The sequence below is a fragment of the Coturnix japonica genome, chromosome 2 (assembly GCF_001577835.2).
Source record: "Coturnix japonica isolate 7356 chromosome 2, Coturnix japonica 2.1, whole genome shotgun sequence".
NCBI lineage: Eukaryota > Metazoa > Chordata > Aves > Galliformes > Phasianidae > Coturnix > Coturnix japonica.
In genome coordinates, this window is record NC_029517.1 from 14,530,207 (window position 1) to 14,545,241 (window position 15,035).

The 15,035-nt window shown below is 40.4% G+C and overlaps 1 protein-coding gene across 15 annotated transcripts in view; it reads left to right on the plus strand.

The window, feature by feature from the left end:
- ABI1 (abl interactor 1) overlaps nt 1-15,035 on the plus strand; it is a 77,467-nt gene that overhangs the window by 42,479 nt on the left and 19,953 nt on the right. For all 15 annotated transcript variants that reach the window (XM_015853240.2, XM_015853241.2, XM_015853245.2 and 12 more), the window contains exon 3: nt 5,981-6,157. In XM_015853240.2, the coding sequence (XP_015708726.1) occupies nt 5,981-6,157 (177 nt within the window). The remainder of the gene's footprint in view (nt 1-5,980; nt 6,158-15,035) is intronic.

Genomic DNA, 15,035 nt, shown 5'->3' on the forward strand with positions numbered 1-15,035 from the left:
TGAAGTATTTCTAGTCAAGAGAGTTGACTGTTGTAATTCCCAATGCTGGTAGAGGCTCAAACTGGGGAGAAGATCCCTGCAGGATAAATGTGTGTACATAACAGTGAACATGAGCGGCACCAGCTCTGATCTGTGTATCTGTGCTCTGATCTGTATATTTCCCAAGGAGGCCTTGCTGTGCCCTGGGACTCATGTGGAGCAGGTAGGTGAGGACATTCCTCTTTGTCAATGCAGCCTGTAAGCTTCCTTGTTTATGGACAGACACATTCACATTTGCACTCATGAGGTACCCAGCATCCTTATCTTCTATAAAGAAGCTAACTACATTCCTTTCATCTCCAGAAGTGATAGCAAATACACGCGTGGAACTCCTTAGTTCTACGTAGTAGAATCTCTTATATCTGTATGTATAGGGAGAAGAGGAAAGCAACAACCAAATTTCTTCAGATCAGAGTTCAGAGTTCATATTTTCTTTTATTAGTAACTTTTGTTTCATTCTTAAGGTTCTTGAACACTATTTTGGGAATCAGCCAGTACAAGCAACAGACATCAAACCCTGAAGTTTCTTGTACTCTGTCATGAGTTCTTGGAAGAGGCTTTGTTACATTGTGTAGAAATCTGTATGCAGTGTCTTTAAAATACTCCAAAACCTATTTGTGCTGTTTCATGTGTGATATGTCTTGAACTCATAACTCATCTTTTCTGTAGAATATTTCTCTTGTGGTGTAAATATGTTCACATTTCCTTCTGGTGAATACAGTGAATTTTCTTTCGAATTTCCTTCACAAAGTAACAGCATAAGGTGGTGCTCTCTCTGAGTTCAGCTGTCTCTCTGAGCTTATTAAAGCTGGGGATTTTGTTTTTTTGTAGGTCAGATGGACCTCCTTGCAGGTAGCCTGTACCATGTGCGTTGTTCAGGATCTCTTCAGCACTGTTATTTGATTTGTTGTAACTTGTTCATACAAAAGTCTCATTAAATATGCTTTCTTCATGGAACTAGCAGTAGCATAGTTTGTTTCTAAAACAGAGCAAGTTATTCATCTTAGTCCCATCAAATTGAGTAATTTCAGGGGAGATGAATTATAAATTATATACATATAAATTATATACATATAGCAAGACAATGAAATCTGCTGTTTTGGCAAATGACAAGGGATAATATTGAAGTTGGATCTGGGAGCAAAATTAAGAAGAGTGAAATCCCCCCCCCCCCCTTTTTATTTAGGGAATGTAGAAAGCACCTCCGTGTTTGTTTCTTTAAGTTTCTCTGGTTAATCGTACAATGTATGATCTGGGTGTATGAGCCTTAAGAGAAAGTGTGTATTTACTAGAATGTGTTAATGTTTGTTCTGATTTTTGTTAATTTGTAGATTTTAATTATCTGTGTATTTTACTGTTATAGGCAACTAAGCTGGAAGCTGTAGATAGTTTTACAGATAGCAAAACAGATTTTCCTTTCCACATTTGAAGATAAACAAGTAAGCTTGGAATCTAGCAGGAAATCAAGCTCCTTTCTCTGCACAGCTTGCTGTCCCACATATTGCCTGGATTCACTGAGCAGGCTGAGGCTGAAACTTGTGCTTCTCCCCCAAACAGAGCTTTTGCTGAAAGCAGATACCGTATTTGCTGGATTGCAGTAAAATCTTCGGTATTGCTTTTGGGGATTTCTGTGTTAATTTGCTGTGCACTGGTGCTGGCTTCAGCAAGGGTGTCATCTTCCTGCAAGTAACCTGTGCAAACCTGAAGCGTGGCACCAGCATTGTGCATGAAGCAGCCAGGAGGGTTGTGGTTTCACCAAATGTGCTGGGAAGATGGGAAGTGGTAAAGGATGTGGGAGGGCCTGATCCCTTATGTTTGCACTTTTCATCATATAAAGTAATTCAGTCTGTGTTGCTGCCATCTATGTATGCGTATAATGCTGATTTGACCTCTAATCTGAGCTTCCCTTCATTTCAAATGAAGTGTTAGATTAAACCACAAGCTGAAAAGGCAAGAAAGGGAAGCAATGTCAAAATTGCAGAAGACTGTTGCTAGTAACAAGCAGTTCTGCCTTCCTTTTCTCCTTGTGTTCTCTGGAATAGCAGCTACAGGTGGTCTGTGGAGTTGGAGTCTATGTCTGTTCCTGTCTGAAAGAACCTGGAGCCAAACTGAAAAATGACCAATTTGTACATCTTTGCTGTATACTGCATCAGTTTGGAGGACATTTATGACGTAGTAATAATAATATAAGCGTTATTAAAACTGTCTTACGAAATAACCTGAAAAGCTATCATTAAAAATGGTGGCATCATTTTAGGATTCTTTAGAGCATGGGTAGAGCTGTGTCATCAGCACAGAAAAGGAGAACTTCTTGCTGCATCATTGCTGCACTGCACTTGGCCTTGGGGCTGCTTCTGAGAAGGCGAACAGTTAAAGTTTAACGCCACATCCTGCTGGTCTGCTGTTTCTTTCTGACAGATAGCGGAGGCAGCTAATCATTAACAGTTCCTTCAACCTCCAAGCTCAGTTTTGCTTCTGGAATTGGCTGCCATGTTCCCTTACACCTAGTTATAAGGGCAGAGGCATTTGTTTAATGATTTAGCTTAAATTTACTTTCCAAGGAAAACATGTACTTCTAGAAGGACTGTCTCCTCCAAATCAGTACAGTGCTGGGCACCTTCCTACTGGACTGTGTTGTACAGGACTGAGAATCCTGTCTCTATTCCCCAAACCTTAACATTTTCCCACATTTATTAGAGAACAGGCCACATGGACTTGAAGCTGGTCTGACTGTTTCGTAGCACATTTTACTCTGCCTTAACCCAGGCCTGTTTGCTATGGTTTGCGTCTCTTCATCATTGAGGTTTAGAAATGGTTTTGTGCATCACATCACAAACCGCTTACTGCTGTAAGGGTATCAGTGACTAAACAGTAACATTTCACATTGAAATCAAGCAAATAGATACAGATACCATTGCTGAAATCACAGAACCACAGAACTGCAGGGATTGGAATGGACCTCAGGAGATCACAGAGTCCAACTCCGCTGCTAAAGCAGGTACCCTACAATAGGTCACACAGGTACGGGTCCAGATTGGTCTTGAAGGAGACTTCATAACCTCTCCTGGCAGACTGTTCCAGTGCTCTGCCACCCTTACCATAAAGAAGCAGCTAGCAGTTAACATGCAATCTTTATTGATCTATTAAAGGTCACTTCTGTTGAGGAATCGAAATGTTTTTTAGTAGGTGATGGGAGCACATTGTCTTCTCAAGCATATGCTTTGCATAGGGCAGAACACTGCCTTGTGTTTCTAGTGCACCATATGTGGTAAGGAAGAGTTGCAGTCAGATTCGCTTTGAAGAGCAAATGGGCGTCTTGCACAGGCACGCCTGCATGCCATTCACAATGTACATGTATACCATCAATTTCTGACCCTGAACTATAATACAGATAGCGTTCTCTTTGCTTGGTCTGAAGTCTGTGGAAAGACTTTACAAGTTTCTGCACTGTGTTTAATTTTGGATAAGCTGTCTGATATAATTAATACTTGCTCTTTTCCTGTTCTGTGGACTTTTTTCCATAAACAAAAATTTGCTGTAGAACTACTTCAGTCATTTTCAAAAGCATGTGTGGTGCAGCATCTGTTCCTGGAATCTCTTATCCTCTGCTCTAGTAATTTATGGAATCTTCATTGTTTGTTGCAGGGAGGAAAAGCCAGTCTTATGGACCACCTGCCAGGAAAAGATGAATCTTTTTGTATGGTGAAGGGCTTAGGTTTTTTTTCTTTTTTTCCTTTGCCATCAACATTAGGAGAACTCTTAGTATTAAAGATGTGTTTTTGTTCATGCTGTGCAAAGGATGAGTTTATTTGTAGCAACAGATACTGCTCATAAATGTGAAGCAGAATTATGTATTTCCATGTGCACAAGAGTATTTTTAAACATCCTCTTTTGGAATATTGGACTATGTGCCTTAAATTGGTATCCTCGTTGTTATCCCCTGTTGTTTGGGTGGCTGAAGTGGCAGTGTTCTTTGGTATTGTTTTTGCCTATGCTGTTGTCATGCACTGAAAATGTGAGGAGTTGCACCTTGGAGTTCTGCAAGATAGTGTGAGATCTTGCATTGTAGTGGCTCATTGTAAGGATTTGTATTACACAGAGAAATTGGAAGAGATGATCTGGGAACACATAGCAGAATAATAGTTGTTGATCTTGCTGAAAGCCAAGTAAAGGACAGAACTTAAACGTATATTTCAGTCTCTGAACGGAAAAGAACAAATAATTACCGGAGCTGAAGAAACACAGGTAGTCTTGTTCTGAAGTCTTTGCTCCGTCTTCTGTGAAATTGGCTGCCAGAACAAACGTGGGAGCAGTGGCTGATACTTGATACTGATGTAATGGCAAGTGCGTGGTGTCTGGGATTGTCTCAGTTGGAAAGGTGCTTTTTTTTTTTTTTTTTGCACCCAACTGGTATTTTTCAGTGCCTGAATATTTAGAGCAATGAAACTTGTTCCACAGCTTTGTTGGGATGCATGATGAGCTTATTCCAAATAAGCTAATTCAGTCACATACATTTAATGCCTTATTTTGCTCTGGAAAAAAAATAAAAATCATAATTCTTATTTCTATTAAGATTCCTTACTTTTGGAAGTAAAAGACCCTTTTGCAGTGTTACAAGCTATCTGTTATTTTGCTTTCAGCTGTGAAAACAAGCTTGCTCAATATCCTCTCGCATTCCCACTTGCAATCTCCAATGCTACGTAGTGAAGCTGTTAAGAAGGATTTTATTTCTTTCTGTTTCTAAGGAAATTAAAGATTCTACAACCATGTACACTAGATATAGGAAAAGTAATTTCATCCAGTAGAGGAATTTCATGGTAAACTCTACACACTGCATGCTGTCTTTTCTAGAGATTGGAAATGGCCATTTCTTCGATGCTTACCTTTCTCTTTTTCATCCTGCCTCATGTCGAGTCAGGCACAATCTAATTTAGTGCTTCATCTTTGATTCTATTTCATTGAAGATAACTTTGCACTTTATATCCACTTTAACTTTGGCCGTTTCTAGAGTTGTATCCAAGCCTACTGGTCGGCGAGGAGTTTTTCCTTCTTCCTCAGCTTTGACAGTTTTTCCATGAGAAATTGATGCTTACACACTAAGCAGTATTTTCCTTAATAGCGATGCAGTAGGTTTTATTCAAAGTGACTAAGAGAGGTGGCTTTTGTCAGATACTGTCCTCTGCAGTGATATCCCGAGGTGCCAGTAACTACTTAAACCAGGAATTTAAATCCCTACATTTGAAATATACTTCCTAGAGGTGGGATTTACTGTGGCTGCCTGGTGGAAGCACGTGTTTCTGTGAAGCTCAGTTTGACCCCGTACACACTGCAGCACTAACCCTTGATTCCTCTTCAGGTATTTCCTAATAAAACGATGGAGCTGGGCATGAATGTGGCTTCTATATTCCCTTAATAGTATCTTTAAGGCTCTAAAGGTGCTGTAGATTGTGTGAGTGAAACTATCCTCTGTGCTGTGCCTGGTGCTTTCCATTGCAGACTGTGACATCACTGATCACTGCTGAAAAAGATTGCCTTCCAGCTTCCCAAGCCTTGTGCCTTCTGGGGCTGTGGGCAGACTGCTGAGCTTGCCTGCTCTGGGCTCACAGCTGGTGAGCTGGAGTTATTTATCACTGTTGTCATTCATAAGAATGTTGACGGTTAATCTGCACATGCTGTATCTGCATAGTGTCTTTAGAGCATCAAGGCAATAATGTAGAATTGTAATTTTATTATTAATATTGGTTATTTCATTAAAGTGTAATTTTCAAGCAATGTTCATGTTGATTAAACTCATTTTGTCAATGAACTGGCATCCTTCCAGCATTATTATCTTGGTTCAAAATCTTTGTCTAATAGTGTGGCCTAAACGTGTAGATAGATAGCTCTGAAAAGAAAATAACAAATGCCTAAAGAAACCCATGCTTTCTTGTTTTTAATCTAGACTGTGGACATCCATAAAGAAAAGGTTGCTCGCAGAGAGATAGGCATTTTGACGACCAATAAGAACACATCAAGAACTCACAAAATTATAGCGCCAGCGAACATGGAGCGTCCTGTAAGGTATATTCGAAAACCTATAGACTACACGGTGCTGGATGATGTTGGCCATGGCGTAAAGGTAAGAACACCTGAGAACTCCAAGTAGAACAGACCAGGAGATAAGGTTAGGCAGAATGACCTTAAAATGTTACACTCATTTATGTTAGGGAGGACTGTGGGTTAGGTATGCTTCCACATACAAATGTTTCAATAGCAGAATGGGTTGTTTTATAAATATTTTTATTATTGTTGCTAATTTATTTAAGCAATATTTGCCGTAACTTTGTGACTTGCAGTGGTGGTCAGGGTGTGGATTTTATGGCTTCTGATCTCAGCATAGTGACTTGTCAGAAAAGCCATGACTAAATTCTGAAATTCTGACTACTTCCTCACCTGATTAACTTTTGTGTCACTCCCTCTAGTTCTCTAGTTCCTTAACTTTTAAGAAAAATTAAGTCATCTGTTGCAGGAAAACAGGCTAATTGGTTTTTTGATGTTCTTTTTTTTTTTTTTTTTTTTTTTTTCGTAGGAGGTAGAATGGCACACAGGGGCTGGTAGGAGCAGGATTAGCTAGTTGGCATTGAAGTCTCAGTGGCACTTAACATCTCCCCCTCGTCTGTGCATTTGGGCAGCCTTGTTTTCCTTCCCTCTGAATAAAAAGCCTTTGTAAATTACCATCCACTTCCCTTGAAGAGGTTATAGGTAAAATGAATTTAACACCCTTTTCTCCCTGATTGTCTTCATATAGCAGATAATAACTTTGTAAATCTGCCAGAACAGGCCTTCAGGTGTATTCTGTTTACAGTACTTATCTTGAATAGTATTAAAAGCTTTTATTCACGACCTATGTATCCTCTATAGCCTGATGTCTGCTGGTCAGTCAGAGCAGCTAGATCAGCCCTTCATGAGCCCTTTGGCTGAGTTCCCGAGGAACAGATACTTCAGAATTAACACAGAAAAGGACCAAAGTTGCATTGTAGTAACTGTGAATGCACAGAGGAGTCTGATTCCAACACAAGCTGGAATGCATGTCTATACCATGACTGCTCCAGGATATGAATTAATGCAGTGACTTTTAACTACTTGGTTTATGTTTTACATTTTTTGGCAATCAAACCTGTATCTAAACCTGTACTAATCTTGTAACTTTTAAGGTTGCTTGACACTTGTTACTTGAGACAGACTGGATGGTGCTGGTCCTATGTAGAAACCTGAAAGATTAGCCCTGAATTGCTACAAAGTAGAAACACTGTAGGCAGAGAAACTGTTGATTTTCCCTTATGCATACAAGGAGAGAGCTCTATGAATACAGAATGCAGGAACTGACAAATTCAATGTCAAGATATTGGTTTCTGCATTCAAGTGCTCCAGAGGTCAGATGCTGAAGAAAGCATTTTTAAAAGCAGAATCATTATTGGTAGTCCTTGAAGCTTGTAGCTTTGCTACACTGCTTGTATTGCAAAGGCCCAAAACTAGTTGCTCAGTCTCTAAATACTGAAGTTGTTATCTGTAGCAGTTGCATTTTCCAGTGTAGTCATACTCTTAGGAGTACTAGTGTCTCTCTAATTGTGAACATTTTAATTGAGGGAGTGAAAAGGAGAAGCCATCTACCTGTTTTTAAACAGCTCTTCTTAATAAAGACTTTTTTTTTTTTTAAACTGTCACTGATTTAATCTAGTATGATAAACTTTATCTGTTCCAAGGTAAAATAGCATCCAGGAATAACCAAATTAGCAACATTATTAAGTCAGCTACAAATTACATCTGGCTATTGTTTCTTTGAATAATATGCCTAAGTCTGTTTTATGACTGTGGAAAGCATGAAACACTAAGTGGAAAGGTGATGTTGCTGTTTGGTATGTAGAGTTTTTACTCAAGTGAAATAAGCTGCTGGCCCATCCTCAGGTAGATATTTGAAGGCACCTGTCATTCTTTTGACACCTTCATCAGTGTTGACCTTCAGTGGATGCATAGTTGAGAAGGTTGGGCTGAGACGGCAAATGACATAATTACACTTGTTTAGCCAACCTTTCGCTGGGTTTTCTAGAGTGTGATGCAGGTCACAGCTGTCACAGAATTATCTCTAGATCTGTCTGTGTCTGTGACAGGGAACAGCAAGCCTGGAAAAGGAAAAAAAAGGAAAATGGGAAGGGTAGGGAGATGGGAAGTTGAGCCTAAAAACAGAACAATTGCAATGATCTGAGGAGGAAAGTTAATTTAATAAATATGATATCAGAATGCAAAAAGCACAGTGCAATACAATATAATTGGAATTGAGACTAATCAATTGAATAAAATGAGAGTGTCCGAAACCAAATTCCTTACTCTGGATTGAAGACTAAACGGCTGGAGAGCACACCCACACTGCCAGGCAGCGAGGGAGAGTCCTGTGACTTGCCAGCTGCTTTGTGACTTGCCAGCTGCTTTATCTTCTCCTGTGAATGCAAAGTCCTCTGGGGTATGTAGCCAGGTATTTGGAAAATCGGCATTCCATGGAAGTAGGGCATTAACTCTTTAACTCCCTTTGTTTTACATGGTGTTATGATGTGGAATACCAATAGCAAAAATCATAAAACAATGACAACAGCTTTAAAGAAAGTAGCAAACCAAGATTTAGACCAACTTTAAGCAAATTCAACCAAAATAACTTCAGAAACTGAATTAGATCATGCTGGAATTCAACACAAATGACTGATGATGCTGAGAAGCTGAGTTGCCTCTTAAGCATGCAGATAAGGGAGAACCATATGAGAAACTGTATTGCAATGTCATGCCAGGAGCAGTCTTAGGATATAGCTCAGATTGTAGTCAAGAAAGTAAGATTTTTAACAAAGATTTATCTCCAAATTGCTGGGCAGCAACATCTCCATCCAAGGCCTGGGACATCTTATTTTTCTAGGCAAAGGAAAGCTTGAGTTTTCGGTTTTACTAACTATGGGTCCCTGATTGTCTCTGCTGTGCAACAGTCAATAAAGTAAAATACAATGCTTACATTGGCATTTAAGTATGAAGTAAAAATTATGCAGCACTTGGAAATACATGTTTTGACAAAGAAACAAAAAGGAGAAATACAAGGAAGTAGATTCAGATTAGATTACAGCCCATCTCTGCTTTTATTTGTTTCAAGAAATACTGATCCCAGCTAGCAAGGACCATATCTTAAGGAGCAATCTAGAGTTGTTTTATGTAAAAGTAATAAATGAAGCATGAATAAAAATAATATCTCAAACTTCAAAAAAAGGGAAAGAGCAGTTATAAACTTCAGCAGAAGTACTTTCTTTCCCTGTGCATTTTCTGTAGTCATACTTGTTTTTCTTGTCTCTCTGTGATGCTTCTCGTGGCTTTGTTGATGGCCACAGAGGTGGAAACCTGTGCTAAGGATACTGAGGAGGGCTCCATGTGCCCACCTCTTGCCTGCATCAGCAATTTTTGTGGGCTGAGAGTAAATGGTGGCAAGTTGTTGCCCCATGTAGTAGGTTTCTTCCTTCATGGAAGACACCTCCTTGGAAGGCAGTACTGTTTCCTGGCACCTCTTCCAGCAGTATCTTACAGAAAAGCTCCTGTATCCCAAGGTCACTAAGGTGCTTTCTCCTTTGGCCTGAAACTCCATGGCAGCCCCAAGCTTTGCTGGCTGCTCCACTCCTTGCCCTTCCTTTTGAAGGGCCTCATATGGCTGAAATGTCCATAAGGGGAAAAGCTGCCTGTTGTTTGTTTGTTTATTTTAAAATATATATTTATGAAGTTAGGTGTAGCATGAGTCAAAATGGGGAGGATTTTCCCTTACTAGACAAATACTGCACTTAGATGGCAACAGGAAACACACAGGCCATCATTTTTGCCAGTCTTCGAAGTATTTGCTCAACTGTCACCCTCTGGGGATGGGGGAACATAGCTGAAGTCATTCTTGGTAAATAAGTGTGATGGTTGTGAATTGAATGCCCACCTTCATATGTAGAGGGATTGGTTTGAATTATTAGGCAGAGGTTACTTTAACATTTCCTTCCTTCTTTTGTGGAAGGAGGGGGAGGATGGGGGGGAGGAAATGTGCCAACAAATAAATAGGTCAAATACAATTACTCATACAGACCATCCTCAGTTTAAGAGGGGGAGGAGGAGGAGGAAGCTTGGAAGATACCTTGAAAGGCCTAGAGTTGGCCTTAGAATTTGTTGGAATATATATATTAGTTATTTAAATAAATATATATATATATATATAAAGTATATATACATATATATATTATAGATGGCAGATGGAATTGCAGCAAAGTAGGGAATTGAAATGATGCCTTGTGGTGAAGGAGATGGTGTTAAATACATGTGAAATTTAAATGTTTAATAGTTGTAATTAGAACGAGCTTGAAGTGTGCAGCAAAAAGCTCTAAAACTGTCTCAAACTTTGTCTGAAGATTCATCACTTTTCAACTGTTTGGAGAAAAGTTTTGGAATTTCCTTGTTTTAAAGCACAAGTATTTCACTGCACCACAGCTGTAAGAAGCTTTAAAGACCAATAGTCAAATGGGATCCGAGCACTAAAAAGTGTTAATTAGGAAAATGAAGGCTGGAAGGAGTCCTTTAAAGTATGGATGGGGCCAGAAGTTTGCTTGCAGCAAGGACTCTGCTCTCATCCTTGCCATGCTTTTGCTCCAGTCACCTGGTGTCTGTGTGCTTACTACTGTCTGTGCGAGACTAAAATGCAGATGAGGAGCTGGTGTGAGGGTGGAAGGCTACGTAGTCATGCCTGCTATTCCTTTAGGATACAACTTGATGTGCTGGCCACTTGAATATTAACTTTTAAATAATTCACTGTAATAAAAATGAAGTGAGCCAGGAATCCCAAACCTGAGCCTCTACTGCCTTTGTTCCTGTGTTAGCCTCTGCTGAACACTCTCGCTTCAAAGGACATAATTTCATTAATGTCACAGCATCACTTGGGGGTCGTGGCCAAACAGTGAATATTGCTGTAGGGTAGAGAAGCTTCTCTGGGGAGGAAAAACAACCCTCTCTGCTGCCAGCTTTCATGACTGTTGTGAGTGTTGATGGCAGGTGCTTTTCACAGGGCGCTTGCTACTGGAAGTGTGTGTAATGTCATCTGGTACAACACAGGTTTCAAGACTTTCTGGCTGCAAAGAAAACTCATCACTTTGTGATCTATTTATTTTCTAATTATTATTATTACTATTTGTTAGCCTTATTTTACGATAGCTATTAAATATTACTAACTAAAAGAATTCGGAAAGGTTGAAGTGTTTCAAAACAGGAATCTGATGCATCTTTCTCCGTCCAAGGCTGAGGGTTAAGTGCTGAGGGAATGATACTGAATTTGCCCATCATCCACAGATTGTGTATCTTAACGGCGTTTTAATGTGTAATATTAATATGTAATATTTTAAAATTAAATGACTTTGGAAACTTAAAAAAAAGAGAGAAAAAAAAAGAGAAGCAGAGCAATATTGACAAGCTACATCTGGTTACTGTTAACAGAAAGCAATGCAATTACTCAGTTGCAAATAGTACCAGGAGATGTTACAGTTAAAGATAAAATTTCATTGCAGAAACTTTACCTACATATGTTCTGTTTTGTAAGAAATAATGATTTGGAGCCTAAGTCCTTGCCACATAGCTGCCATACAATAGATCATAATAAAATAAAGATCAAAAAAGCCGTCTGGACTGTTCTGGTAAGGAAACTGAGACACAGTAATGATTTCTTTAAGAACAGCACAGAGCTGGTGGGCAGGAGCGTGTTTCCCTCAGTGTCTGACAGCCACGTACGAGCTGCCTTCTGAAAAACAGCTTTGATTGCGGATGTCCTTCTCCCTAAGTCCCTGTCTTCATTTCTGTAAGGAAACTGTGTCCTAGACTGGTTCTTACTGCATTCTTCCCTCACATATCCCATCCGTTCATATACAGATACACTTCCTGCTGCTCTTCCTGCTCCCATTGTGTCACCTTGCCATACTCCAAACTCTGACCTGCTCCACTGACAAGACAGGAGGCAATCCCTGTGCAAAACCAGTGGGGATGCCTCTGGGGCTGCAGACATACAGTAGCACTTCAGAAGGCCTTAGGGCTAGCTGCCTTGCTCCTATGGTTGTCTCAGATAATTCCCCCTTGATTAATACAAGAAAAACCTTTTTTAAGCAGAAGGGAAGTTTGGCTGGGGAGTCATCAAGGGCGATCATGCTTTTCTTTTGTGGTTAATGACAGATTACTGGTCAAAGGTAATGACATCTAAGGATAGTTATTGCTTTTACAGAATGTACGTATTACAGTTCTGAGTTTGCCATACGCTTTCTATTGATGCAGATTAGGCTGACAGCAGTTTTTAAACCTGTGTTTCCATTGGACAGCAGTTAAAATTGATAGTCTTTAAGGTCTGCTTTCAGCGATCCCATGCATGGCAGAATACAGATTGAAACTGGCTTTTTAATTTCATGACTTGGAAAAATATTAACCACATAAAGGAGGAAATGTACTGCCAACCTGCAGAGAGATTTAAAGTTGATACAACCTAAACTGAGGCATTCCTGGCTGAAATTAGTGTGAGAAGCTGCCTGGACTTCAGTGTGGGGAGAATTTTGCTGCTGCATGCAACTGGATTTTGCTGTTTCCATGATTTTAGATAGATTTGCTCATGTAGATGAGTTTCATGCAGTGTCAGTAACCCCAGTTTTCCATGCACAATTTTAAACTCAAGTAATAGCTTTCTGGTTCCCTGAATCATGACTAATGTTCACTCATGACTTGTTGCTTGGCATGGAAACTATTAAACATTCTTCCAATGGCTGCCTCTTGAAGCCAGCAGCAAAGCCCTTCAGAAACTTGGATGTCCTTTGGCTAGCAGTAGATACTTCTGATTGCCTTAGACTCTGTGCATCCATGCCAGCTGTGAATCTTCTGCCATTCACAGCCTTGTCCTTTTATTCACGTACAGCAGAGCCCTGCAGTGCTGCCTCTGTCTGCACTTATTTTTCTGCTGTTTAGATGGACAGAATTGTGCAGGCTGGAGTTGCTGAAACTGTGGCCTTAAGCAAGGAAGCCTCTAACTTACATTGCTTTGCTGTCCCAGAACATTGTTTGCTGTGTCCATACCTTTGGCTGCGATAAATGCTTCAGTTGACTTGTAAATACCTGCTTTTATCCATTGCTTGAAGTGCATTACTTCTTTCCAGCCCAGTTATGTCTGTCAGTCCTTGGCTAACCTGTTGTCTCTTAAAGCCCTGCCCTGTTAAAGCCCTGTGGGTCTAACACTGCACTAGCTGTCATTCTTTGGAAGTGCAGGGAGGTTGGCTTCTGTTTCTTGAACCTGAAACTATGGTTTCTGTCTCTTAATTCTGTGTCAGCCCTTCAAACTGTATCCATGTACTTTGCATGTTTTTCCAAGAAAAGCAAGACACTGTTCTCATCTTCAAAATGTCTCTCTGCTATGATGCTTGCAGGAAATCCCAACCAGTAGTTCTGCTTAGCATGCTCTTTCATTCTGGGAGCATCCTTATCTGTATGGTTCTGTACTTTGACATCAAAAACATCCCCAGCAAATCTATGCACTGTGGTGTTGTTCTAGAATACTGGTGTGGTGTATCTAGAATACTGGAAGCTGTCTCCTGTGCGTACAGTAACACAACTATCAGGAGGAGAGAGTCATGCTCATTACAGCTTCTGCAGGAGTTTTCAGTACATGCCAAGAGCTCAGTGCTGCTCTTTGTTTCACTTAGCTTTTCTGAAACCTTTCACACCTCCTAGCTCTTCATTTACAAATCCTCCTCCATACGGGCTTCCCTCTTCAAGCTGTGAATCTTGTGTACCGCTGCATTTTCCCCATGCCCTATGTTTCCTTCCTGAATCCAGCCTTCCTCTGCTGATGAGTCAGTTGGTCCTGGTGGGCATGCTCTGCTATCTGGCCTGGCAGCAGTTGGAAAAATGCTTGAACCTATGCCAAACACACCTGCTTTTCCCTTTGGTTTCCTGCTGCTTCCTCCCCTCCCTGTCTCCCCCCCCCACCCCCCGCCTCCACATACATACACCTTTTTAAGTCTATATTGTTACCAGAAGCTGCTTAAACTGTTTCCAGCTCAAAGAGATTTTTGGAATTGTTTCGATAGCACTAAGTTTGGCTTTCAGACCAAGAAATACAGCATGATTGACCTCATAAGATCAGCCAATAAATACAAGAAAATGTCTCCTAATTAATTAGCTTACTAACCATGATTAAACCAGCCATATGGCTCATCTCCCTTTGATTCATCTGCGTTCCTGCCATACTTCTGTCTTCTGGATGCAGAGTTCCTCTCCCATAAGAATCCCCACTCCCTTTGTGTTCCTTCTTTCTGTGTTTTCTGGTCCATATGACTCCTGTTTATATTAACAGCAGCACGGGGGACATGCACAGAGCTTTTCACTTACTGAAAGCAGAATGACAGCAGCCACCAGCTCTTCTGCATAATAAAGAAATGTGTGCATGTTTGTGGATCTGAACATTATTTAGTTGGTACTGAAAGAGATGAAGGTCACCTGGTGAAGTTGTAGCAACAGAGATAAAGGTCAAGAGCGGCTGGACTTCAGATAAATTCAGTATGTTGAGCAGTGCTTAGCAGCAAACAGGTTTGAGATGAGATGAAAGATTCCTGATTCATTGCTACATGAAGATACTCTGTTGCTGCAGTGGAGGCAGAATGTAACAGTGATTAAGGAGGGGGTGGGAAGATTCACCAGAAGTCTTGAGTGAAGCTGCAGAAGAGAAGGAAAGCGAAGAAGGTTTTTGTCTTTGAAGTTCCAAAGCAGGCACATTTAATGATAGAGACCGGGTAAGAAACCATGCCACCCTTCCTTTGAAGCCTTTAAAAGGTTTCTGTCTATGGCTGCTAGGATGGGGGCAGGGGGAACAGAACAACAGTTTCACTTTTTGGTCTCTTTATTTGTGTTATGCCATTGCCCTTGGCAACTGGTAGAGTAAGGGG